General features: G+C 44.1%; 1 protein-coding gene across 3 annotated transcripts in view; it reads left to right on the top strand.

Annotated features, from left to right (window-relative positions):
* The window catches only part of pde10a (phosphodiesterase 10A), a 31,563-nt gene extending 7,880 nt beyond the window's left edge, over positions 1 to 23,683 (top strand). The window contains exons 2-22 of one of the 3 annotated variants that reach the window (XM_070840755.1): positions 1,916 to 2,047; positions 11,601 to 11,629; positions 12,787 to 12,907; positions 13,589 to 13,638; positions 13,729 to 13,869; positions 14,099 to 14,254; positions 15,079 to 15,129; positions 15,677 to 15,735; positions 15,992 to 16,043; positions 16,671 to 16,813; positions 17,344 to 17,436; positions 18,265 to 18,451; positions 19,330 to 19,472; positions 19,671 to 19,754; positions 19,830 to 19,980; positions 20,066 to 20,221; positions 20,738 to 20,910; positions 21,029 to 21,140; positions 21,350 to 21,430; positions 21,895 to 21,983; positions 23,527 to 23,683. In XM_070840755.1, coding sequence (XP_070696856.1) covers positions 1,916 to 2,047; positions 11,601 to 11,629; positions 12,787 to 12,907; positions 13,589 to 13,638; positions 13,729 to 13,869; positions 14,099 to 14,254; positions 15,079 to 15,129; positions 15,677 to 15,735; positions 15,992 to 16,043; positions 16,671 to 16,813; positions 17,344 to 17,436; positions 18,265 to 18,451; positions 19,330 to 19,472; positions 19,671 to 19,754; positions 19,830 to 19,980; positions 20,066 to 20,221; positions 20,738 to 20,910; positions 21,029 to 21,140; positions 21,350 to 21,430; positions 21,895 to 21,983; positions 23,527 to 23,626 — 2,303 coding nt within the window. In that variant the 3' untranslated portion in view covers positions 23,627 to 23,683. Of the gene's footprint in view, positions 1 to 1,915; positions 2,048 to 11,600; positions 11,630 to 12,783; positions 12,908 to 13,588; positions 13,639 to 13,728; positions 13,870 to 14,098; positions 14,255 to 15,078; positions 15,130 to 15,676; positions 15,736 to 15,991; positions 16,044 to 16,670; positions 16,814 to 17,343; positions 17,437 to 18,264; positions 18,452 to 19,329; positions 19,473 to 19,670; positions 19,755 to 19,829; positions 19,981 to 20,065; positions 20,222 to 20,737; positions 20,911 to 21,028; positions 21,141 to 21,349; positions 21,431 to 21,894; positions 21,984 to 23,526 lie in introns of all 3 variants that reach the window. The other 2 variants (XM_070840754.1, XM_070840756.1) reach the window with 2 other exon arrangements.

Below are 23,683 nucleotides of genomic sequence, written 5' to 3'. Positions count from 1 at the left end.
ACTGGAGATCTATGGTTTGCTGTTTCTTTGCCAATAAGGCTTCACAAACTCTACTTTTTTTTTTTTTTCCCTTTACACTTTTTGCTAGTGTGGGCCAGTAATTTTAGACACAGAACAACCATTTTATCAACCATTATACGCCCACTGCAAAATCTAATCACTGCAGTTTGCTTTTGCCCGATGGAAATAGAACATTTGACTGTTTTTGTTCATGTGCACACATATGATTGCTAAATAATTTTTAGAGACCGTCGACACAAAACTTGTATTCATAAACGGATACAGCGTCCTTGTTTTTTCATTTTTTTGTAGTGTCACTAGTCACAGTGCGTTCTTTGTGTTGCAAATAGGACAAAGTCGTAAGGGCCTTTTGCAGCGCTCCCATTTTACTCCTGTCTGTGTGTCTTTCTGTCCCCTGCAGCTCTTTTCGCCCCCCCTTAACTTTCTCTGATTTATTAAGCCGTATTCTGCCGATGTGCGTCAGAGCTGGCCAGGAGTCTCGTGAGGCGTTCCGCTCCTGAAGATCTGTGTCTCGTGTCTGGACAGCATCAGACCGCAGCGTCCTCTACCCCCCAAACTTACCCCCACCTCTGTTTGCCTTATTTGCCTGCAACCACAAGCCTCCTCAACCTACACACACACACACACACACACACACACACTCAAACTGAGCAGATGAACCATCGTAACTGAAGATCAAATGATTTGTTCTGGGGGAATAGATCAAAGGTTGTAGATAGCTGCTCGGGCTGTTTACCAGAGTCAGGAGCACTTTGATTCTAAAATTACATTTAAATTAAAAGTAAAAGTTATTCTTCAAGTGCAAGTTTGAAACACTTTTCATAGACGTGCGGTGGTTACCTGCAGCTGAAGTGGATGCTTCCAGCTCCTGCATCTGGTTTTATTTTGTTATCTGACACGAGATTCACCTCTGCGCCACCCTCCACGTCCAGCTCTGTTGTCCGAGCGTCTGCAGCCACTCACCACCCTGGTTTTTCCAGACTGACACCCCACTTAGTAATATTTCCATGCTGTGTGTGTGTGTATGTTTTGTGTGTCTGACAGCAGAACACATGCCTTCCAGCTGCATGTCCTCCTGTGATTCATACTTGAAGGGAGTCTACACAGATGCTGCTGATAATCAGACGTTTCGTGCGAAAGCAGAATAAAACGGTCGCACCAGTTTGAACACAACGGCCTTCTCTCTGTTGTTATCTGATAACGGACACACTCACTGTGTACCATACCATAAAATGTAAATTTAGCCCCACCATAGCAGGAATTATTACTTGAGGCTGCACTTCATGTTGGCTTTGAGTCCACAGTCTCGTGATGAGATGATGTCTCAGCTACATGTCTTTGTTTTAGACACACACTCCATTTGCGTGAGTGACCTAAACATGATGGTTTTCTCGTGCATCATGACGGCCCCTCAGACGCCAGAGGGTGTATTAAAAACAACTTTCCCTCAACGATGGTCTGGCAAATGGCCTTTTTTCCCTGACAACAAAGACAGTAAACAGCAGCACTTAGCGAGCTCTCAAGAACCTAATTGCCTATTAAGCACAATCGAGTCCTCCTTTATCCTGCTGCCTCTGTTGGGGGCTCCTATCCCTGGAGACACAGCTTTACAGTAAACATAAGTGAGCTAGCTCGGCTATCTGAGAGCCTTAGCTGGAACTGAAGCGCTGCTGCTGCTGCTGCCTCCACCACCTCACAGTCAGAAGAAAGAGATGACCTTCGGCTCTCTATTTGCCCTCTTATATCTCGTGTTTCTCTTCTCTGATTTTTTTTTTCTAGTTTTTCCATTATTTTATGCAACATCTCCATGTTATTTTTCCAATTTCCTTGGTCGCGAGGACGCTCGAGTAGTGTGTGTGTGAACTAAAAGACGTTTTGTTTCTGTGCTCTTCAGGCTTGACAGATGAGAAAGTGAAAGCCTACCTCTCGCTGCACCCGCAGATGCTGGACGACTTTGTGTTGGAGAGTGTGAGTGCAGAGACGTTGGACAGATGGCTGAAGAGGAAGACCAGCAGCAGGCCTGCAGGTATACCTACACACACACACACACACACACACACACACACACACACACACACACGCTGCAGCTCTCTGGATCACTGTGACATAATGATTGGATCAGTGGATTTCAGTGTATTGATGCAGGGTTGTAATATTTTAAATGCGTGTACTTTTTAGCTCAAATAATCCCTCATGGGTTCCTGACTAGTCAACCACAAGTACAGGCCGCTTCAGATATCTGCAGCCATGTCAGTCGTTTGCTTTTATTGCGCTGAAAAACTAAAACCTTTTCTCCTAAAACACCAAAGGACAAGCAGAGCGCGCCACTGTGGGTTGTATTTATTATCCCGACCATTTGCAGTACAAATCACTCATCCTCACATGTGTCTCCTTTAATCGTCAGTGTGTGTGATAGACAGAAGAAAGGGAGAGGGAGCGGGCCTGTCGGGTGTTTACGGGTCATTAGATGTGTTTGAGCGGGCCAAGTTGAGTCTCTCCACACACAGCGGACTGTTTCTCAGACCAACCGCATCCATCAAGGGCCCACAGATCTGGCACTCTGCCCAGTCGAGCTGCTGACGTCAGAGGCGACCTCCAGAGACATGCAGCCGGCTGAAGGGGGCCCAGGGGAGGGGTAGGGGTGGTGGTGGAGGGGGGTGTGCTGGCTCAGGGTGTGGGTGTGTTGAAGTGAAGGGGGAAACTGGCGGAGGATGGATTTGTCACATTTTGGAGCTGCTTTCTACATGAGGTGGTCAGACGGGAGTGTTCATTGCTGCCATGCAGAGACGCTGGCCTCTCAGGTCTGAGCCTGCATTTGAAACAGCTTCCTGTGTACAGTATATATGTGTGTGTGTGAGTGTGTTTAGGTTGACAGGCACCAAATAGAGGCCCTCATGTTAATCATTCTTGCTGGCGCCAAGTTGGAATTACTAATTCCACCCTTGTAGTTCAGGTCAGAGCTGATGGAGTCTGTACCAAGCAGAATACTGCTTCACTAAACACCACAGAGACGTTCGGTGTGTGTTTCTGTGTTTTCAGTTTTCAGATCTCATATGAGTCATGAAACTAAATTCCCTCAGTGCAAAGGTCGAGTGTTTTTCAGTTTTTTGTCTTCTAATGCTTCCCACGGACTATTTTGTTTACTATAAATTAGACCTAACTTTGCTGCTGACAGTGTTTCAGAGCATGTTTTAGCATTTAAGATCTTAAATTAGTGTTTTCTCTTTACCTCCCTTCTATTCAGCCGCTGGTCTCGCTCGAATCGTTCAGCCCATCGTAGTGAATTTAGCGCAGAAACTCTGAGGTGCTGACTGATCTGAAAAGTCTGCGTTGCGTCACCGCACAGCCACGACATAAATTACAAGAAACAAAAGCAGACGTGACGTTCATTATGATGGATTACACATTTCAAGTGTCACATTTCAAAGTTGACTCACATGCTAACCGCTGACTGCCTGGAAGGTAGAGAGTCTAAAGTGCTACAACATGATTTGGAAAGCGGTCAACAGTAATGCAAAGTATTGATCTGATCCTCTGAGAGGTGTAAAGCTGCTGATAAAATAATCACCTCCAATCAGTTTGTTGGACGAGGAAACTCAGTGGAGGAACAGGAACGATGCAGCTCAGTGTACGTTAGCAAATCAGGTCAGATGTGAAACTGAATCACAGTTTTAGTCAATAATTGTGTGTGTGTGTGTGTGTGTGTGTGTGTGTGTGTGTGTGTGTGTGATGCCACATGAAATGAAAAGCTGCACCACTTGTACTTGTTCTTGCTCTCAGAGGAGCTCATATTAATCCTGATGTGTAAAACAAGACATTTTCTGCATTTATTTGATGGTGGGCAGTAGAGAGATGACAGGAAATGAGGGGGCAGAGAGGTGTGTGTCTCTACTTCTTGGATTTAATTGTGTTAGTTTTGGTTTTATTTTTTGCTTTATGCTTCTCTGTTATCAAGTTTATTTATCCACCTTTTGGAAATGTATTTTTCATACACTTGCTGAAGTAAATATTGCTCTGGTGAAAAGTCTTTGACGTAACTTGTGAAGCCAAACGCAGCTCAAGTGTCCATTTGTTTTAATGTAGTGTTTGGTGCCAACTCAACTCTTCCACATCAGTGTGTGTTGGTGAAAAACTTTAGATAAATTGCCTTTAGTGATGTCAGTTGAGTCAGTGTCAGCTTAGTCTAAAGCTTAAAGGTGTACCTTACCTCTGTCACTGCTCCTCTAAAGGTGCCCCATTGAGTTAAAGTCTAAAAATAACAGGTATTTTAAACTAAGAAGTCACGTGTGTGTGTGTGTGTGTGTGTGTGTGTGTGTGTGTGTGTGTGTGTGTGTGTGCTCCGTCAGTTGGTCTTGAATACACAACGTGCAGGTCCTGGATGTGAGCGAGAGGCGACCAGACTGGCAGTGAACTCATCAGTAATGAGCCTGACAGCTCTCTCATTATGCTGCACGTCTCTCTCAGGGTTGATCTTTACATTACATCAGTAATATCACTGGAAGTCCGCTTCCTCTGTTCGGCCACAGTGAGCAGACGCTTGGGCACCACCCTACACCTCCCTCTCGGTGCCTGTATCCCCTCAAATGACAAGCGCCGTCTAATTTCTGCTTTATAACGCAGCCTGAGCGGCCGCTGTGCCAGGACAGGGGAAATCTGACTTGTAAATGTCTTTGACACATTATCCTGCTTGTTTTAAGGCTGCCGGACCTTTCCTGTATATATCTGTGCTGACTAAAGTAGCTGATGTGCTCTAAAGAAGTATTTCTCCGACCGTTTTTGCAGTGACACTTTTTAGAGATCAGATTGATCTTATGAGTGCAGCAGCGGCAGCAGCAGGACCTGTCATCATGTGATCATCATTGAGATAACCGCGGCTTCCTGGAAGCAGTCCCTGCAGCCAGTCCCGTTCTCACTTATCATGTGATGGGCTACATTGGATTACATAAATCAGTTTGTCTGTAGGCCCTACACATACACGCAAGTGTGTGTCTGTGCAAAGGTTGTGTTACAGCCTGTAATTCTAGAAAAAGCCTTCACATTTGCACACTTGTTATTGCGTAGAATCTGCTCTGTGGTAATATTACAGATGTGCCTTGTCATAATAACTGAATTACGCTTTTCTTGTATTGTTCTCTTGTTTTTTCTTATCGTTTATTACTTTATTGCTTCAAGCAGATGTATCGATGCATCAAGATTAGAGGTCAGCTTTGTGTCATAACAGAGGGTTACAGAGCGAATCGATCTTACGGCAGCCGCCTTGAGAACACAGCGAGCAGAACACGATTTCCCAGAAACCCCACTGATGTCACATGACTATCACACCTCTCTTGACCGCTGTCCTACCGGCAATGTTTACTTCACACCACACGCTGTCATGGAGTAATTAATAAATCTGAAACCCTCTGCTGCTCCCATCCAGAGGCCCCTCGTTACTCATCTGTGCCGTTCTGCACACACACACACACACACACACACCCACACACACACACACACACACACACACACACACAGTGTCCGTGTGTGTAACAGATGTGTCTGTTAGTCAGACTGTGTGAGGCGTTTTAGTTCTGAAATTTCTGCTGATACAAGCAGAGTTGTGGACGAAGTCTGTGGACGAACAGTTTTTACATGTAGTGTGTTTTCATCGTGTATGTCCTGAGGAGTTGCTCATATTCTCTGAGAATTATCTGTCAAAACTAGATTATATCTGACGTTAACAGTTACTTTCATCATCTCCGGTGGTTAGCTCTGTTTCACTGAGGTTAGCGAGGAACCTGCTGGCCGCTTTGTGGTTTGAACCTTTCTGTGTGGACTTTGTTCTCTTCGTGCTCGTGTGGGTTTCCTCCGGCTTCCTCCCACAGTCCAAAGACATGCAGGTTAACTGGTGACTCTAAATAATCCAATAAACCAGTCCAGGGTGCACCCCACCTCTCACCCAGTGTCAGCTGGGATTGGCTCCGGCCCCCCCGCGACCCTTAAGGATAAGCGGTATAGACGATGGATCTACTGATCCTAATCTGTTCATCGTTTTTTCAATTTATCATTTAATCAATAAGATGTGAGAAAGCCCAGGTCACAGCTTTAGATCACTTGTTCTATCCAAACAACAGCTCAAACTCTGAACATCTGCAACTTAGATACTTTGAAGTATATAAATCACAGAAAAGTGGCACACACTCATAGTTCACAGATCCTATTTTGAATTTTTGGTTGATAAATAAATCAAGGTTTTCCATCTCTTCCACTCAAGCACCAATTTTAACAAAATCTGTCAGTATTCGTGACGAGAGCATCACTCACGAAGCCGAATGTCTCTGACAAGTCGGTCTGATCAGTAGTGAGGAGCTTTGTGGGAGACGTGTGAGTGAGTCTTTCTGGCCTCGGCTCCAGAGGGCAAGAGCTGGGTCGAGCTGTGAAGCAGCTGATGCTGTTTCTCAGATGTGTTGGGATGGCAGTTGCGAGCTCACAAAGATGTGCCTGTGTAGCAGAAGCTCACACTCGTCCCACTGTGATAAGAGAGCTGCCTCACCTGCAGGGCTTTCCACCAGGAGGGAGCGGAGCCTGAGATGCAAGGAAAAGTTTTTGCCAAAGAAAAAGTTTTCCCTCTTTAAAACTATTCTTCTATATCTTCTTAAATCCAGAAAATATTTATTATTATTATTATCTTAATGTACAACGACTGAAACTCTTTGAGATCTCTCTTTGAAGAGACGCCTGCACACAGATAAAAGTGGAGACACACGCCGACCGCTGATTCACGGCGAGCTGACCGTCCCGTGTGTGGATCCGTGGCGGCGGGTCGATAGCGTGCCCAGCAGGTATCGTTCACATCAGACCAGCTGACTGAGGGGTTTTTCCCCGGTGAAAAGGCCTCAGGCCGCTGATGTGTTCTGGGTGCTTCTTCAAATGATTTATCACCATGTCTCATCAGACGGTTCAGCACAGAGCTTTGGGCTCATATGTGGACTGCAGCCTGTGTTTGTTGGTGCTTCTGTAGATGGATAAAGGCTCAGAAACACTGTTTCATACGGCTGCAATGATCACAGGACAAATTATCATTTTTTAACGTATTTGTTTTTTGGCTTCTCACTTTTTTCCGTGTAGTTTTTATAAAATCAGTGTATCACTTAGTAACAGTTTACTTTTACACTTTTCTGTAAAAATAACACATAAAATAACCTGATTAAGTGATTTGATGAGATGATTTATGTGTTCAAATACTGATATAGAAGATTTATTAACAATTCTCCACAGTCAAGAAAAATTAATCTGTATATTTTGCACGTGTTCATATAAACTGTATGTGCCGGACTCCGTGTTGCTGAATCTGATGAGTAATTTGATGATTTTATAGGAAATCCACACTTTATTTCCACTCTGACACCAGAGTTTAAACTACTACTACTAAATACATCCAAATAATAATTAGCTGGGATATTCTTGTTAGGTGTGAAACAATCGTCGTGTTGTGATTGTGGATTTGGAACTAGAGCTTGGTTTTGGGAACAACTGGATTTATGATTAATGACAGTAACCAGCAGCCTCTTCCTGTTAACGTACATGGAAGGAGTTCTTAACGCTTTATGTAAATCAGGGGTCACCAACACGGTGCCTGCGGGCACCAGGTCCCCCCAAGGACCACATGAGTCGCCCCCCGCAGGCCTGTTCTAAAAATAGAACTCACCAGTGAGCTGCGTCTAAAATTTTATTTTTTTCTGTTGCTATTCTTTTTTTAATCACACTTGCATTTATATAGATTTGACAATGACAATATCTTAAAAATAAAAGAATTAGTTTAGATAGTTTTAGGTGAACTCTGACCTCTTCGAGTTCAAAGGTCAGTGTTGTGCGCATGACAAGACTTTGGCGCTCGTGCAGAGTAAGCTAGCGGGAGCAGCGGAGATGATGGAGCTGAATGCGGTTTCTAACCCAAAAAACATGAAAGAAAAAAGAAAGAAAGCTCATCATTTTCACAGTGAATGGGAGGAAGAGTTCTTTGTTACTACTGTGAAAGAAAACTGCGTGTGTCTCATTTGCGGGGCGACGACAAAGCGGCTCAATGTGGAGAGACACTTCACTACGGGTCACAGAGCTAGCATGCTAACTGCCATGCTAACTAGCATGCTAACTGCCCACCGGGAAGCTACGGGCAGAAACAGCCCGTGAGCTGAAGGCAGCTTTGGGTAAGCAGCAGTCTGTTTTCACCAGGCCGGAGGAAAAATCCCAACAAGCAGCCGAAGCCTCGTTTAGAGCTCCACATTTTCAAACAGATACCAGATGTTGTCAGGGGCAACATGGCGGTGTCATGGCAACGTTAAATAAAAATATTGATTTTTAATTGTGTTCAATTCAAAAGTGTCTTCATGAAATGTAAACAGATATAATTTTGTTAAAAATGCCGCAGATTTGTTCATTAGTTTAAAATGTGGTAAGAGTTATTTAAAAAAACGAAAGTTGATTTTTCTTAAACATTACTTAATTGATAACTTTTACAAACATAGTTGATGATGTGTTTAAAGGCTCTTTGTCAGTGGGCAGTGAAAATGGAACATTTGTCTATGAAATGTTGTAGAAGTGATCATCTGAAAATTTAAACAATTGCTGAGATTAATAGAAATTAAATGTGTAATATTGATTTTATCTGTTTCCCACCTTGTTAAGTCATTGTTGATAATTATTGTGAGAAATCACTAACGTGATCAGTGTCTTCACATAGATGAGTATCATTAATCAATAATAATAATATATAACTAAAGGCAAACTGAGCTCATTTGTTATTTCAGAGGAGTGTGACAAACTGGTAGCCCTTCGTCTGACTCAGTACCATGAAGTAGCTCTCAGTTTCTAAAAGGTTGGTGACCCCTGATGTAAATGATGCCCAATAAACAGTCAGGTGAAAGCACTGCTGTACAGCTCAGATGAACTGATACCTGCCAACTCAAAGCTGGACGTTCCAGAGCTGCACACCTGGCAAACATTGTGACTGAGGTTGTTCCGCTTCAGGAAAGTCTGATTGGAGTGGTGAAGTTACTGACAGTCGTGCTGAGTGTCTTTTGAAGAGCTTGTCGGCGCTCTCCTCCCGTGTTTACTAAAAGCACAGCAGGTCGCTGAAAATATGGGATGGTGTTACAAGGGGCCACCGGTCCCTGTCTGCCCGCTAATGGCTGACCACATCATATGGTGATAAAACATACGCGCACACACCTGTATGCATGCCTCCCCTCTCGGCCCCCGGGGTCGCTGCATTCGCAGGGTTAATCCCCAGACACATGCCTGAAAAAACAAAGATGTTACTGCTGCAAAACAATAAGGGGACAGGCCAGTTATGTATTCTGGAGCCTATTTTATGACATAGGTGCACACATGACACAGTCCAGACATGTTCTCACCCACTTTTGTTCAGCAAGACACATGGACGTATTCAAGGTATCCTCTGGTTTCTAGTTAAACCAGGAGCGTGAGCGCCGTGCTGGACCTGCTCCTGCTCAGTGCAAGGCTGCTTACTTTAAAGAAACTACTGGAAGTGGTCCAGCGAGGTTTGTCACAACAGTTAAAGGGCACTTCCTTTCGTATCTCTGTGGTTCCCAGGCGCAGGCGGCCGTGCAGCTTTCTGTTCCTCTTTTTCTCCCCTCAGGCTTTGCAGCGCTCCCCCCTCAGTGCTGATACACATGAGATTCCAGCAAAGATGGTTTGTCACACTGTGACTGGACCTGCAGCACCACAAACAGGTCCTGGTGAACATTTCCTCCAAGGAGTGTCACTGATGGGGGGGGAGGAAATTTAAATAATATTTGTCCAGCTTGATTTATGGCAGATATGCTGAATCACATATAGAATCACAATCAAAGTGATGTTTAATGCACTACTACTCTTTTTTTAGTGTAAAACTATCGTCTTTCTCCTGGACTCTATGTGTGAAGCATAAAAGACTTAACTGACTAAAGTTGTAAATTATTCATTTGCACAAAAGATTTTTGTGAAAAGATAAACTTATATAGTGATGACCACAGCAGCTGCCACATTAGGGCAGCATCATGTCCTCTGCAGCTCTGTTATTAAAGCTCAGAGATCTTTCCTTCATCGTGGGTAACTGTATGAACAGCATATTATATTTTTGCAGTATCACCTGTGGACGCTCCTCTAAAGGGAGAGTTCAGGTCATGGAGGGAAAAAAAAAATCTCCAAATGCTGCTCATAGCTGGCAGCTTTCCATCTGCACGGGTTGGTTGTTGCTGTCAAACATCTGGAGTGAGCAGAAATCCAGAGTGAGGAGTGAGTTTTAAACTTCCTGGTTTTATCTTTTTAACATAACTCAGTCAGTGACTCTATCACAGTGTTAAATTTGAGTGGAGTAAAGTCGCTCTGGTAGCAGGTTATTTTATTACTATGCATTTGTAAAATTTGTCCTTCATAAAAATTCATGTCAGAATATTCTGGTCCTCAACAATTCATCATAAAAAAAGGTTGTATTTTTCCTTTTTTCAAAGGGGTTTGAAGTATTTTTCAAGTGCAGCTTTCTGTCCTCCGATTGACGTCATGCCCGGCCAGGGGTTCACTCCAAAATAGCTCTCATGGCTAAGTTAGGAAACTCATAGCATACCGGAGGAATGTTTAAAACAACAAACAATGTAGCTGGCTGTAATTTCTTTCTTCACATGTACAAAGAGGGTCGTTTCAAAAGGGGAACAGGCTGCAGTCAGCACTTCAGTAGATGTTTCTAAAATCAGCTCAGCTTTTTGCATGGTTTGATCACATGAAGTTACCAAAGAGATCTGAGGGGTTACTGTTCTCGTGTGCTGTTGACGCATGTGTAATGAAGAAACGCTTGTGCTGTGTGAATGGTTTTATTTTCATCCCGAGTAGTACTCCCAGACTATAAGTCCAGAAACTGTTACGATTGGCTGAAGCATTCATTATTATCACATACTTCAGCGTCTGCGTCCAAAGACAATAGTCGTACGTCTCTACTGTCTGTCCCACAGCCTGGAATCACATCAGGAATTTTCACTGGAGGCCACAAAACTTTACACATGTCAAGTTGAATTAATACCTCTCTTAATTCTGTTTTAAAAGGAACATAATTTATGTAAATGCCTCCCTGCATCAAAAGTAGATGAGACATCCATCCATAATTTATACATATTGTATAAATTATGCTTTAAGTTCTCCGTGTTTTTGGCATTTGCTCGTTTACCATTCACCTGACTGCTGCTGTGAGGACAACATATGGTTTTGCTTATTCGGTGTTCGCAGTGTTGTGCCTCTGTGACCCTTCGGTGCACGAATCCACCCAGTTTTCAGACAGCGAGGCCTCGTGGACTGTTGCTTCTCAGCTTGTTAATGCAGACAGAGCTGATGGTGGATGCATCCTGTTGCCTTTACATGTACATAGTTATACTGCCTCGGTGTCTAACATCTAATAACCTTTTAATGAAATATTATTTAATGAGGGGGCGGTTTTCACTGACAGTCTAAAAAGTCTGTTTGTCTGATTCTTCGTCTCTCAACCACCTGAATATCAAATCTGATCCTCAATGAAAGTTTAATGTTGTTTAACTTTGTGATTTTTCTCTTCACAGATGACACATCAGCTAAAGACGTCAGCAGGGTAGGTTTATGCCAAATATTATGTAGAACATCTGTATGTCATTATATTATATATTATTATTGATATTTTGTCGCTTTATTACCAAGTTAACATTAGTGACTAACTGAGTTCTTAGCTACGAGTAGACACGAAGGCTGAACTGATTCAAGAACATCACAGAACTAAATAACTAACTAAACTAAATGTCGCTCCTGGTGGACTTAAATGAGACGCAGATGAACTATTAAATATTCTCTTTAACAACAGTTTTATTTGTCCTCTGCATGAAACAAGCTCTGTAGTTGATGTAGCTTCAGTATCGATGTGTGTGATGTTTACTGCAGAGTTGTCCAGGAAAGGCCAGACGCAGCGAGCTCTGCCTCAAATAGATCATTAACGAGCCTAATAAGACGCTCAGTGTGGAAGACAGTTGGCAGGAGAATTGGGAAAGACTGGTTCCTCTGAGCTCCACATCCGTATGTTCACACCTTTTGTCTTTTTGACACCTTCATGCCCCAAGCTGGCCGGTGTCAGCACCTACAGTGGGACCCTGCAGCTGGAGGGACTACACACACTCACACACACAGAAAAAAAAAAAAATCTGAGGGCCACTCGACCTCTCAGTGCGTCATCCATACGTCTGTGCAAACAGGATGTGGGAGGATAGAAGGCGTCCCGTGGGGGAGGCTTTCTAGTGCACCACTCTCCCTGCCGTCCTGTCCTCACCCTCTCTGCAGGCGCAGAAATAGACGGCTCTCTGGCCCCGCACCAGGCAGGAGGTCTGCCTCTTACATAACCACACTTTTAGGCTGAGACGGAGCAGCAGAGCTTGCCAGGGCTCTAATCAGAGCTGTGGGGCTCCGGTGGCCTCCTCTCGGGACTGCGGGGGGATCCCTGGGCTAGAATGCAGCCGTTAAGGGGAGTGTATGGGTTAGGGTGGAGGGAAATGTGATGAATAGCTTTGTCTTTGTGAATGGTAGGAAGATAATCACCTTTGATTCAAAGAAATACAGATCTTGCCACCTGATGTAGTAGCTGCTGCTGCTGCTGCTGTAACGTGCAGCTCAGAATGCTCATTGTTGTTTTTCTGCTGTAGCACTTGCTGAAGTTTGAAATTCAATCACAGTGTTTATGTGAAGCTGTGGAGATGCAATTTCTGTGTGTCTTGTGTCCAGCAGTACCAGGACACAAATATGCAGGGTGTGGTGTACGAACTCAACAGCTACATGGAGCAGCGCCTGGACACTGGAGGAGACAACAAACTCCTGCTCTATGAGTTGTGCAACATCATCAAAACAGGTAAAACTAGACATGATCGAGCACAACAATCCTCTGATAACGTACATATTCTTCATCATGTTTGTATAAACATCTCTCTGTGAGTCCGGGGCCAAATATTCTAAATACTATTTGCAGAAAACTTGTTGTAAGAGAGGAAGAGAGGGATTCACTGTGGTGAATAACCAAGAGTGAACTGCTGCTCCAATAAGAAAAAGAAATACATGAGTGATAAGCAGTGAGGGTTGAATCATACGATCAAACAATCTGATTTGATTAAGGTGAAAACACAATCAACGCAGGTCCTTTTTAACCCTCCTACATTAACATGTTGTCAAAGAGTCAGATCATTTCACCCAGAGCTCACTACTCATTAACTTCTTGATCATCTGTGTATCCGCTGATGGTTCAGCACTCTCTCTGTTGTCACATTGCATGATAACATGACCCATATATCGGTGTGAGATGGGACTGGAAAGGCGGACTGGGAATGAGATGAACTGGATGGCAGTCAAAGCCCTCGGTCAGAGCGCCCTCGTTGTTATGTGGGACGTCGTTAATAGATTGTTATTAGATTGTAACTTGACTTTTGTTCCTTGTCACACATTTTCCTCTCTCACCATTTACTGTCAGAGGGTGTAACGGACACGCACTGACAGCTAACGTCACTGTGATCTGAACACGTGTCTCTTCTTTCAACAGCAACAAAAGCTGATGGATTTGCACTTTACTTCTTGGGAGAATGCAACAATGTAAGTGCCAAGGACATTTTCTGGGGACATTTCTCTCACTAATGCAGTCGTGTGCATGTATTTGACATTTTGTTTGCTGCTTTTCGATAGAGTCTATGTTTGTTCACTCCAACGGGGGCCAAGGATGGCCCTCCAAGCCTCATCCCCTCCGGCCCCATCGCATTTGGGACAACCATTGCCGCTCATGTTGCCAAGACTCGCAAAACACTGCTAGTAGAGGACATCATGGGGGTGAGGCTGCTTTTTCCTGCAACCACAGCAAACGTACACATCGCAGGAGTCAGTGCACAGCTGTGACGTGTGATTACAGATGTCTTTGTGGCCTCTATGTATCTTTCATAAACTCATCTTTGTCCTCTTTGTTACCTACATCAGCTCGTGTACCGGCTGCACAGACCTCTTTTGTTAAACCCCCGTGCACGTCCGGTGATAATGACCTTCACTGACCTGTGTGTTGCAGGACGAGCGCTTCCCCGACGGCACAGGGCAGGACTCAGGGATCCATGTTCACTCTGTCCTGTGCCTCCCCATCCTCACTGCCATCGGGGACCTCATTGCCATCCTGGAGCTGCACCGACACTGGGGCAAGGAGCCCTTCAACCTCAGCCACCAGGAGGTCAGTCTGACCCAGACAAAACACACCAAGAGTGGGAGGCTCACAGAACTACAGTTAGCCTGGTATTCTCCTCAATCTGGGTCTGTTTAAGATCTCTGTTAGATTTGTAGGGTTCAGTTTGTTGTGGAAAAACGCTGTACTTGTGTCTCCAAGGGGTTTCTACTATTTACAATGTAAAACTCTCCATAAACAAACCATCTACTGACAGCATGTTTAAAGTTACATGATGGTTCCCTGATTTAGCTTCTATTCTTTAAGGTATATTTTAGCATTTTTGGTTAAATCTCATTCACATATAATTGTCAATAAATATATTATATATTATAATTATTTTGAAACCGAATACAGCAGGTAATACTGACCTGGGAATTGTTTGTCACATTTTATTTGATTTTATTTAAATATTATCATTTATTCAAATTGTGTGTCCAATAGTTCTACTTTTAGCTCTGCTTTGGTCGAACTCCAGAGAGAGAGAGAGATCTCTCCCTCCGCTCTTTAGATTGTAAATGTCCCGCCGTGTTCACCAGCTAGTTGCTCACCTTGTCTGTAGTTAATGCTGCACAGTGTGTTTATCAGAGCTTTTTCACCTAAAACGGCTGCTGGAAAAGAGAGAGTGAACCCAAACGTCCCGGTCTGGGTCCCCAGGGTGGCTCTCAGTCTGTAGGCTCTGTGATTATGGGACTAATGTGTAGATCTGATAATTATGTTGAAATACACTAAAGAGGAAATGTGATAAAACCTTGAACATGTGTGATCGCTGGTGTTAATTGTGATATATTGTCATTTTCTGCAGTTCAGCTAAGTTTCTCTTTGTTTTCCAGGTTGCAACAGCTAATTTAGCTTGGGCATCAGTTGCCATTCATCAAGTGCAGGTGAGCAGAAAAGCACACGGTAGCTGATCCGCCTCTCCAAGCACTTGTCACTTTGTTCAGGAACAAGGTGAAGCCTACTCGTCCCACTTATTATGATCTTGGATGACTTTGTTTGTTCTGGTTCTGCACTGGGGTTTTTAATGGGGAAATCCACTGTGTACTGGAACTGGGTTGTCACTGGGCCCAGTCCAATCAACTAAGCCATAGATTCAACAAACAGCTCCCCAAAGACGTCATTACGCCCCAGTGCTGTTTTTATATGAACAAATAGCGTAACACCTCAGAGAAGCAGCGTCCCTCTGCAGCTCTGGCCACAGTGGACCTCTGAGCCCCGGCGAGCTGTGCAGCTCTGCAGCGAACTGCACTCCTGGGTTAACCGCTCGCTGCAAAACACTCTGTAGTTATTGAAACTCACAGCCCCAGCTATTGGCTCACAGCCAAGAGTGTAGACGGCAAGCTGGTTTGTCTGTAGGACGTGCAGGATGCTGTGAGAAGAGCGTGACGCGTCTGAGTAGCAGGTCATGACCTATTTTTCTTTTGTTTCTAGGTGTGCAGAGGCCTCGCCAAACAGACTGAGCTCAATGACTTCCTACTAGATGTGTCAAAGTAAGAGCTGCTGTCGGGACACTTTAGCACCAAATTACGGCTGATGAAAACATATTAAAAGTGTATTTTAGTTTAAGTGTAACGCAGTTAAGATATGGGCTCTTTTCTCGTGTCAGGTCAAAGGTTAAATTAAACTTTCTTTGCTCACACAACAGAAGAAATTACTGCATTTTAGCTTTCATGTCTTGAATGTGAACTTCATCAGAGCTTCCCATTTGTCAAACATCTCAATGCACCATTTCTTCTTTTCGCACAGAACATACTTTGATAACATTGTGGCAATAGATTCTCTACTTGAACATATTATGGTGAGTGTGATTTCTGCAAGTATGTGTTCATTCACATTGTCTTCAAGGCTGCACATCCTGGGAGTGTGTGTTAGGTTATGTGTGTTAAGGCACCGCTAATACGCCTGATGGCTTTAAAGTTATGTAGTAATACTAGTAATAGTACTTATAATGATTATTAGAATGATTCTGTATCAGTGTGACAGATACATAGACATACTAAGTACATGTTTACGCTTGTCTCAGCCTTCAACAGGCTGTTTTTTACTATATTTTTTTCTACTTTGAAATCAAATATGATCTGGATGAGTGTAAATCATGACTAAAACACGACTTTTCACTAAAACCCACCTCTGTTTGTATGTATTTTGTTGCCCTGTGACTGTTTGTGTCGTCTCAGGCCATTCAAGTCATCTGGTTCAAACACTGAAGTGACCTGTAGTTATTCTGTGTGTGTGTGTGTGTGTGTGTTCACCTTTAACTGTTCCATCCAAAAGAAACGATTAAACCTGCAGTGATGTGTCTGATTTCTTTAAGTTGCAGGTGCTAGACATGATTTCCCATGTTTTTTTGTGTGTGTGTGTGTGTTTTCATGTGTTTTTTTTTCAGTGTTGCTAATAAGCTTCTGTCTCTGGTGCTGTTTTGCAGATATATGCAAAAAACCTGGTGAATGCGGACAGGTGCGCACTCTTCCAGGTAGATCACAACAACAAAGAACTGTACTCTGACCTGTTCGATATCGGGGAAGAGAAAGAAGGCAAACCTGTCTTTAGGAAAACCAAAGAAATTAGGTTTGTAAGATTCACATGTTTCTCTCTCAGTAACCTGAATAGTTAATTAATGTAATTTTATAGTGTGTCTGTTCTTTGTTATACATAAACCTCCTAGTTTACAGTTTATACAGATCTTCATTTGTTTCATATTTTATTTTGAAGGAGTAGAACAGTTAAAATTAATATTAAAATGTAATTATTTACTTTACTTTATAAACACATCCAAGGTTTTAGTGCCCAGAAGGCCGCGTTCACCACAGTGAACCTGTGTGACAAAGAGCTCAGAAATAATAAGATAACAATAAAAAACTTGAATAAAAATGATTCAGCACCATTTTTACTCCGACTTGCTGTGTGCAAAGGAACACGAGATATTTTTGTCTCGGAGTAAAAACAGTTCATCGTCACACTATTTGTGCTGTAAATTGCATTTTTGAAATCAGATGTTCACATTGATTTTCATATTATTGATTTTGTCAGTGAGCGCTGAGAGGCTGTGATGGGGAGTCAAACCTAACTCTGGTCCTCTCTCTCCTCCTTCTCTGTAGGTTTTCTATAGACAAGGGAATAGCGGGCCAAGTGGCTCGGACAGGGGAAGTCTTAAATATCCCAGATGCCTATGCAGACCCACGGTTCAACCGGTAACTCCACCAGACGCTGCAATGAGACATTTTCACCTTTTTATTTATAATTCTGAACTATCTGATGAACTCTTTTGAAGATAAATGTGTGTGTTTTCCTGTATGCAGGATAAAAGAACTCAGTAGTCAGTAAAGAGACTTAAAGCAACATTATGCAGCTGTCTCACCTTAAAATAACAACTTGTTTGTTGTTTTTTTACACTTTATTTTTGAACATGAAGGAAACAGTTGGTTACTTATACATTCATGTCTTTCACATACACGTTAGATTATACAGTAACAAATCAGTAATCACAAACACAGTCCATTTTTCTCAGTATTGCAAGAATTTGTGTTGCAGCTTTCTCGCGGGCTGCCAATAACGTCTTTGATGATTATTTGTCTTTAGTCAGTAAAAATATGGCCCAGACAGATTGTAGAGAAAGATTGTAGTGTGGTCGAACTGCTGGGCAGCTCCACAATGTTTCCAAATCAGTTTGATGGCACACTGCTGCCTGTTGTCGTACGATGTGACTTGGGTTGAACACACTTTACGTCACACTCCACCAAGGTGGGTCCTCAGCTGTGTTTAAGAAGAAGCTAGCTCGGTGTTCTCAGCACAGACATCCCGGCAGATGAGGAGAGACTGCAGAGGACACTGACGGAGGAAGCTAAGAAGACAAAAATAAACACACTGTCGGGGCACCAACTTGCAAATAAATACTAATTCCTGCATAATGTTGCTTTAAAGCTGCTGTGTTTGCACTCGTTCACAGTATAAACTCCCCTAAATGAAGACTGATGGACGTCAAAGTGATGCCTCATATTCTTGCGTGTCTTCCTTAACAGAGAGGTGGACCTGAAAACCGGCTACACCACGCGGAACATCCTGTGCATGCCCATCGTGAGCAGGGGGAGCGTCATCGGTGTGGTCCAGATGGTGAACAAGCTAAGCGGAAGTGCCTTCACTAAAACAGATGAGAACAACTTTAAGATGTTTGCTGTCTTTTGTGCTCTGGCCTTACACTGTGCAAATGTGAGTAAACCCACTTTGGCTTAAAATATTTAAATGACTAAGTGATGTTCTCCAGTGGTAAAAACATGATCTATTCCTTTTATATCTGTCTGCACAAGCCTGCACGCTATCTTTTGCAGTGCAGGTAGATTATGTAAAGATTATATTAATACTTCATGGTCATGCATACTGGATCCTGATTGGGTTATTTTCAGATAACTGCACCTTTGACGTAGTGGTCTCATCATCGCCCTAAATTCACACATAGCTGGAAGGCTTGTTACCAGGCTGTGGGTTTCCCTACACGTCAGAGCAGTCATTTCATTTTTCCTCCAAGTCTGACAAAAATAGTGCCAGCAGCTTCTATTTAAAGTGTGTGTTGCCCCAAAAATAGGAATAAAAGCAGCTTTTTTGGCAGTAATGATTACCCCTGACATGGAAGCCTGAGCTGTGTGGTCTGTCGGTCAGAGCCTCTCCTCTCCGTGGGGCCTGACTCACCATCATGTCGTGCGACAAACGTACGCAGGAGCAGCGTCACAAAGTTGGTTTTTAAAATTGATGAGGCGTGTTAATATTTTAAGACAAGCAGTCTGCATCCGTCCACTGACAGGATTTATGTTTAGCTGTAATTTATGCCTCAAGTCTCCAGGAAACCCACTTCGGTCCAGCTCCTGATTTATGGTGGAAGGTGTGAGGCCTGCACATGTTACCTGACTGTCTGCGATAAAAACTAAATATACAGATAAAATATGCTACAGGATAACTTAACTCTGTCTGACCCTTTTGGATGTTCCAGTATTTACACTTGAAGCGTTCAACAGAAGTTACTCTCATTGTATTTTTTGCACTGGAGTGCTCAGTTTCTGTCTGTTCTGTGATTTCCCTGCGTGTCTCTGCAGATGTACCACAGGATCCGGCACTCTGAATGCATCTACAGAGTGACAATGGAAAAACTATCCTATCACAGCATCTGCACATCTGAAGAATGGAAGACCCTTTCCCAGCTCAACCTCCCAGCACCCATTTATAAAGAGATTGAAATGTGAGTGTCCTTTAGGTGCAGATTCAAAGCAGATCTACAGCCACGTGTCTGTGAGGGGGGCGCTGACTGAAGCTCAGTCAGAGGGGCCAAAGTCTGTCACTGTAACACACCAAACCTCAGAAGCCCCGTCATCTGGCCCCCTGTGTGCTGCACATGCTAATTTAAGCCTGTCCTCTCATCTCTTCCTCCCTCCTCCAGGTTCCACTTTGACATTAGTCCCTTTGAGGAGATCTGGCCTGCTGTCTTTATCTACATGGTTCATAACTCCTGTGGAAAGACCAGGTGAGGTGTCACTGGGCCGGGGTCAGCGAAGCTTTGGACGATTCATCGTTAACCATCTTCTCTTTCCACGTGTAGCTTTGAGCTGGAGAAGCTGTGTCGGTTCACCATGTCTGTACGGAAGAACTATCGGCGTGTGCCCTACCACAACTGGAAGCACGCAGTGACGGTGGCACACTGTATGTACGCCATCCTGCAGAAAACCTCTGGGATGTTCACAGAGCTCGAGGTTCGCCCCTTTTCGGTTCTGGACGAAAACGATGAGATTAAAAACAAAATCAGCAGCTGAGGTTCTTTCTGGTTTCACTTTACAGAAGAAGGGTCTGTTGATAGCCTGCCTGTGCCATGATCTGGACCATCGGGGGTACAGCAACACGTACCTGCAGAAGTTTGACCATCCGCTGGCTGCTCTGTACTCCACCTCCACCATGGAGCAACACCACTTCTCTCAGACCGTCTCCATCCTACAGGTAGAGCTCCACTATGCAGAACCTTCATTATTTAGCATCTATTAAGTATGAGACCGTGTGCTTTACAAAACATGTTTGGGCCTTTTGGTTATTTAACCATATCAGCATGTCTTTGGCTTAGAGACCTGCACACGGAAGGCGGGTGGGAACATCACACACTGTACAGTCACTGTGCAGTAGCACCGCAAACTTCATCAGTGTGAAGTGGGAGAAATAAATAGTCTTCAGATCTAATTTGCACACATGCATCCATGAAATTTCTAGAAAATGAATGCTCACACACACACACACACACACACACACACACACACACACACACACACAGCCTCACATTGCAGGTCCCTTGAAAGGATCATATGATTTAGTTCTGACTGCCCTCTTGTGTAACATCCAGGATCTGCTGGCAGGCCGTGAACCTGAGATGAACCTGAGATTACAACCTGTTGCAGTCTAGCTGAGCCGAACGCCTCATAAGTGGAGCTTTTGCTTTTTTATTGATCTCTTTGTTTCTCATAGCTGGAAGGGCACAATATTTTCTCCAACCTGAATTCCAGCGAGTACGAGCAGGTGTTGGAGATCATCCGGAAGGCCATCATCGCCACGGACCTCGCCCTGTACTTCAACAACCACCAGCAGCTGTCGGAGCTGCTGACCTCGCGCGCGCTGGACTTGAACAACCACTCACACAGGTCAGGTCAGGAACATAGCGGGTCTCATAGCATCGTACAGAGAAATGTGGACCTGGTGCACACGAACAGCACATTGAGTTTCTCCACGCTGCTATAACGAGGCTTTGCTCCCCTCCAGGGACCGTGTGATTGGTCTGATGATGACAGCATGTGACCTGTGTTCTGTTACCAAGAAATGGCAAATCACACGACTCACAGCCAACGACATCTATGCTGAGTTCTGGGCTGAGGTACAGTGGCTCGCTGCCGGAGCTGAAATGGTTTCAGTGTCATGATCGTGCCTCCAGTGTAACAATCACACCTCTATTAGTACTTGTAAATGCTGCTACTCAGAGCTGTCCTACGATTCGTAAGACTCAGATTAGTGTCGTGTAGTGGTCTGAAGGTTTGCCACAGTGTGCAGAAAGATGAGTTCTCTCTTCACTTTGTTCCTTCGCAGGGAGACGAGATGAAGAAGATCGGGATGCAGCCGATCCCCATGATGGACCGAGACAAGAAGGATGAGGTTCCCCAAGGCCAAGTACGACCAACACTTGTCCTCATTTGTCTGGAATAATCACAAAAGGGAAGTTAGTGCTCCTGGAAAAAGTTTTGAGAAGAAGAAAATAAGAAGAAGAGACTATAAACTCCAGGGGGAGAAGAGTGATGTGTTTTAGCACTAACTAACCACTATGTGCTACGGCTAAATGTAGTTTAATGAACTTTGCATATTGATAAATAATGAATGTTAAACTGTTTGAACTGTGTCACATTTCAACAAATACTGTGCATGTCGTAGTGTTTTTAAAAGTAATACAAATAAAACAGAAATAATCCCATTAGAAGAGATTTACTGTAAAGCCCCTGCAGACACACACAGGTGTGTTTTCTCTCATGTTACCTGCGTTACCTCCTCTCAGCTCCGTGTGGGCGTGTTCACACTGTTGATTGACAGCTCCTTCGCTCTTACATTATTAGTTTGTCTTTTCTTTTGTCTTTTTTAAGGTGGGATTCTACAATGCTGTTGCAATTCCATGTTACACAACACTAGCAGAGCTTTTCCCCTCATCCACCACTCTTCTAAAAGCCTGCAAGTAAGTATTCAAAGCCGAAGCACGCGGGGAAGTCACCACAAGGTGACAGGAGCTCCTCTTGGATGTGTGTTTCAAGAACGTGAAACGAAAAGTTCACGCTCAGTAATGTCGTGCTGACTTCACGCCCGCTGTGCTCCATAAGTGTACTGACTACAGTCTGCGACAAGTGTGTGTCGGCCTCGTCTGACCGGCAGCCGTCGGCCAGACAAATAAGATTAGAGGTGATGAGGAGTGTGTGTACAGGCACATTCTCAGCGTTCCTCTGAAAATACACACAGGACACACATGCTGCTGCTCTGATAGTGGACTGAACTAACTAACGACTAACACACACACACACACACACACACTGTCAGTGTGTGTGTGTGTGTGTGTGTGTGACGTGTGTCAGTGTGTGTGTGTGTGTGTGTGTGTGTGTGTGTGTGTGTGTGTGTGTGTGTGTGTGTGTGTGACGTGTGTCAGTGGGTGTGTGTGTGTGACGTCAGAGCCAATCAAAGTGTAAGAATGTATTTGTATGTTCTTCTTCTGGCTGCTGAACAGAATCATGTTGCACATTTTCCCGCTGGTTTTTAAAACAATGCGACCTTGATCTGTGTGGAATGCAAACAAAGTAAGCGGTGTAATGTTTGAGCCCCGGCCGAACGTCAGCAGCAGGCTCTGGATGTCCGGCCGGCCCAGACCCTGTGGAGTCCGGCTGCTTGTTGTGGGATCGGACGTGTGAACGGCATCAGGCCGGCTAATTGAATGGAATGGCAGCAAAGGGCAGCAGACTTTGCACTCGAATGCCAGGCTTGATTATAGCACAGGGGGGAGAGGTTACCTTCATGACAACAAGAGGTGATGGGACCTCTGCACACACACACACACACACACACACACACACACACACACACACACACACACACACACACACACACACACACACACACACACACACACACACACACACACACACACACACACACACACAGACGACTAATGAGTCACAGTGCTGCTGCCTGGCGGCTGTGGATCACAGCATACATTTATTTGTTTAATACAATGGTTTAATTCTGCCTTTGTGTTGCTGATTGTTGTCATTTATTGGTATTTAAAATAAATTGCTTCAGATATTTTGATCTTTCTGGCTCAACATCATCGATATAGTTGCAAAGTTTCCGTCTGTCCGTCCCTCACAGCATCAGGGCCACACCAGATGCTCCCTTGTGGCAGCAGAGTGTTATGATGCTGTGTGCTAACTGCCCCACCGGTGGCTACAGGAGTACTTTTCTTTTTCATTCAAGGAAACTGAAGTATGACAGCAGTGGATTAGTGACAAATATACATTTGATAATAGTTTCATCAGATCAAAAGGTAAAAAAAAACACATCTTACATTATAGTTCACAGGTTTTTTGTTTGAATCAAATGTCATAAATACTTTTGTCCTGTTATTGACAGGATAATATTTGCTCTTCTTTCAGTGATGAGAAACTAAATCAGCCCTGGTTTTAAACCCCCCTCATGCAGAGTGTCAGTCTGATGGAGCTGCTCTGTGTTTGCAGGGAGAACCTACGCCAGTGGGAGAAGATCTCGCGGGGAGAGGCGGAGGACATCGTGCCCAGCCGACCCTCCGATCCAGGCCCCGTCAAGGTGGACAACTGACTACGGACGGGGGGTCACTGGCCCGCCGAAGGAATACAACCTGAATCCTGCCACGGA

Source organism: Pempheris klunzingeri, chromosome 12 (genome assembly GCF_042242105.1).
Source record: "Pempheris klunzingeri isolate RE-2024b chromosome 12, fPemKlu1.hap1, whole genome shotgun sequence".
NCBI lineage: Eukaryota > Metazoa > Chordata > Actinopteri > Acropomatiformes > Pempheridae > Pempheris > Pempheris klunzingeri.
The sequence above is the reverse complement of the archived record's forward strand: the minus strand, read 5'-3'. Positions and strand labels throughout refer to the sequence as shown.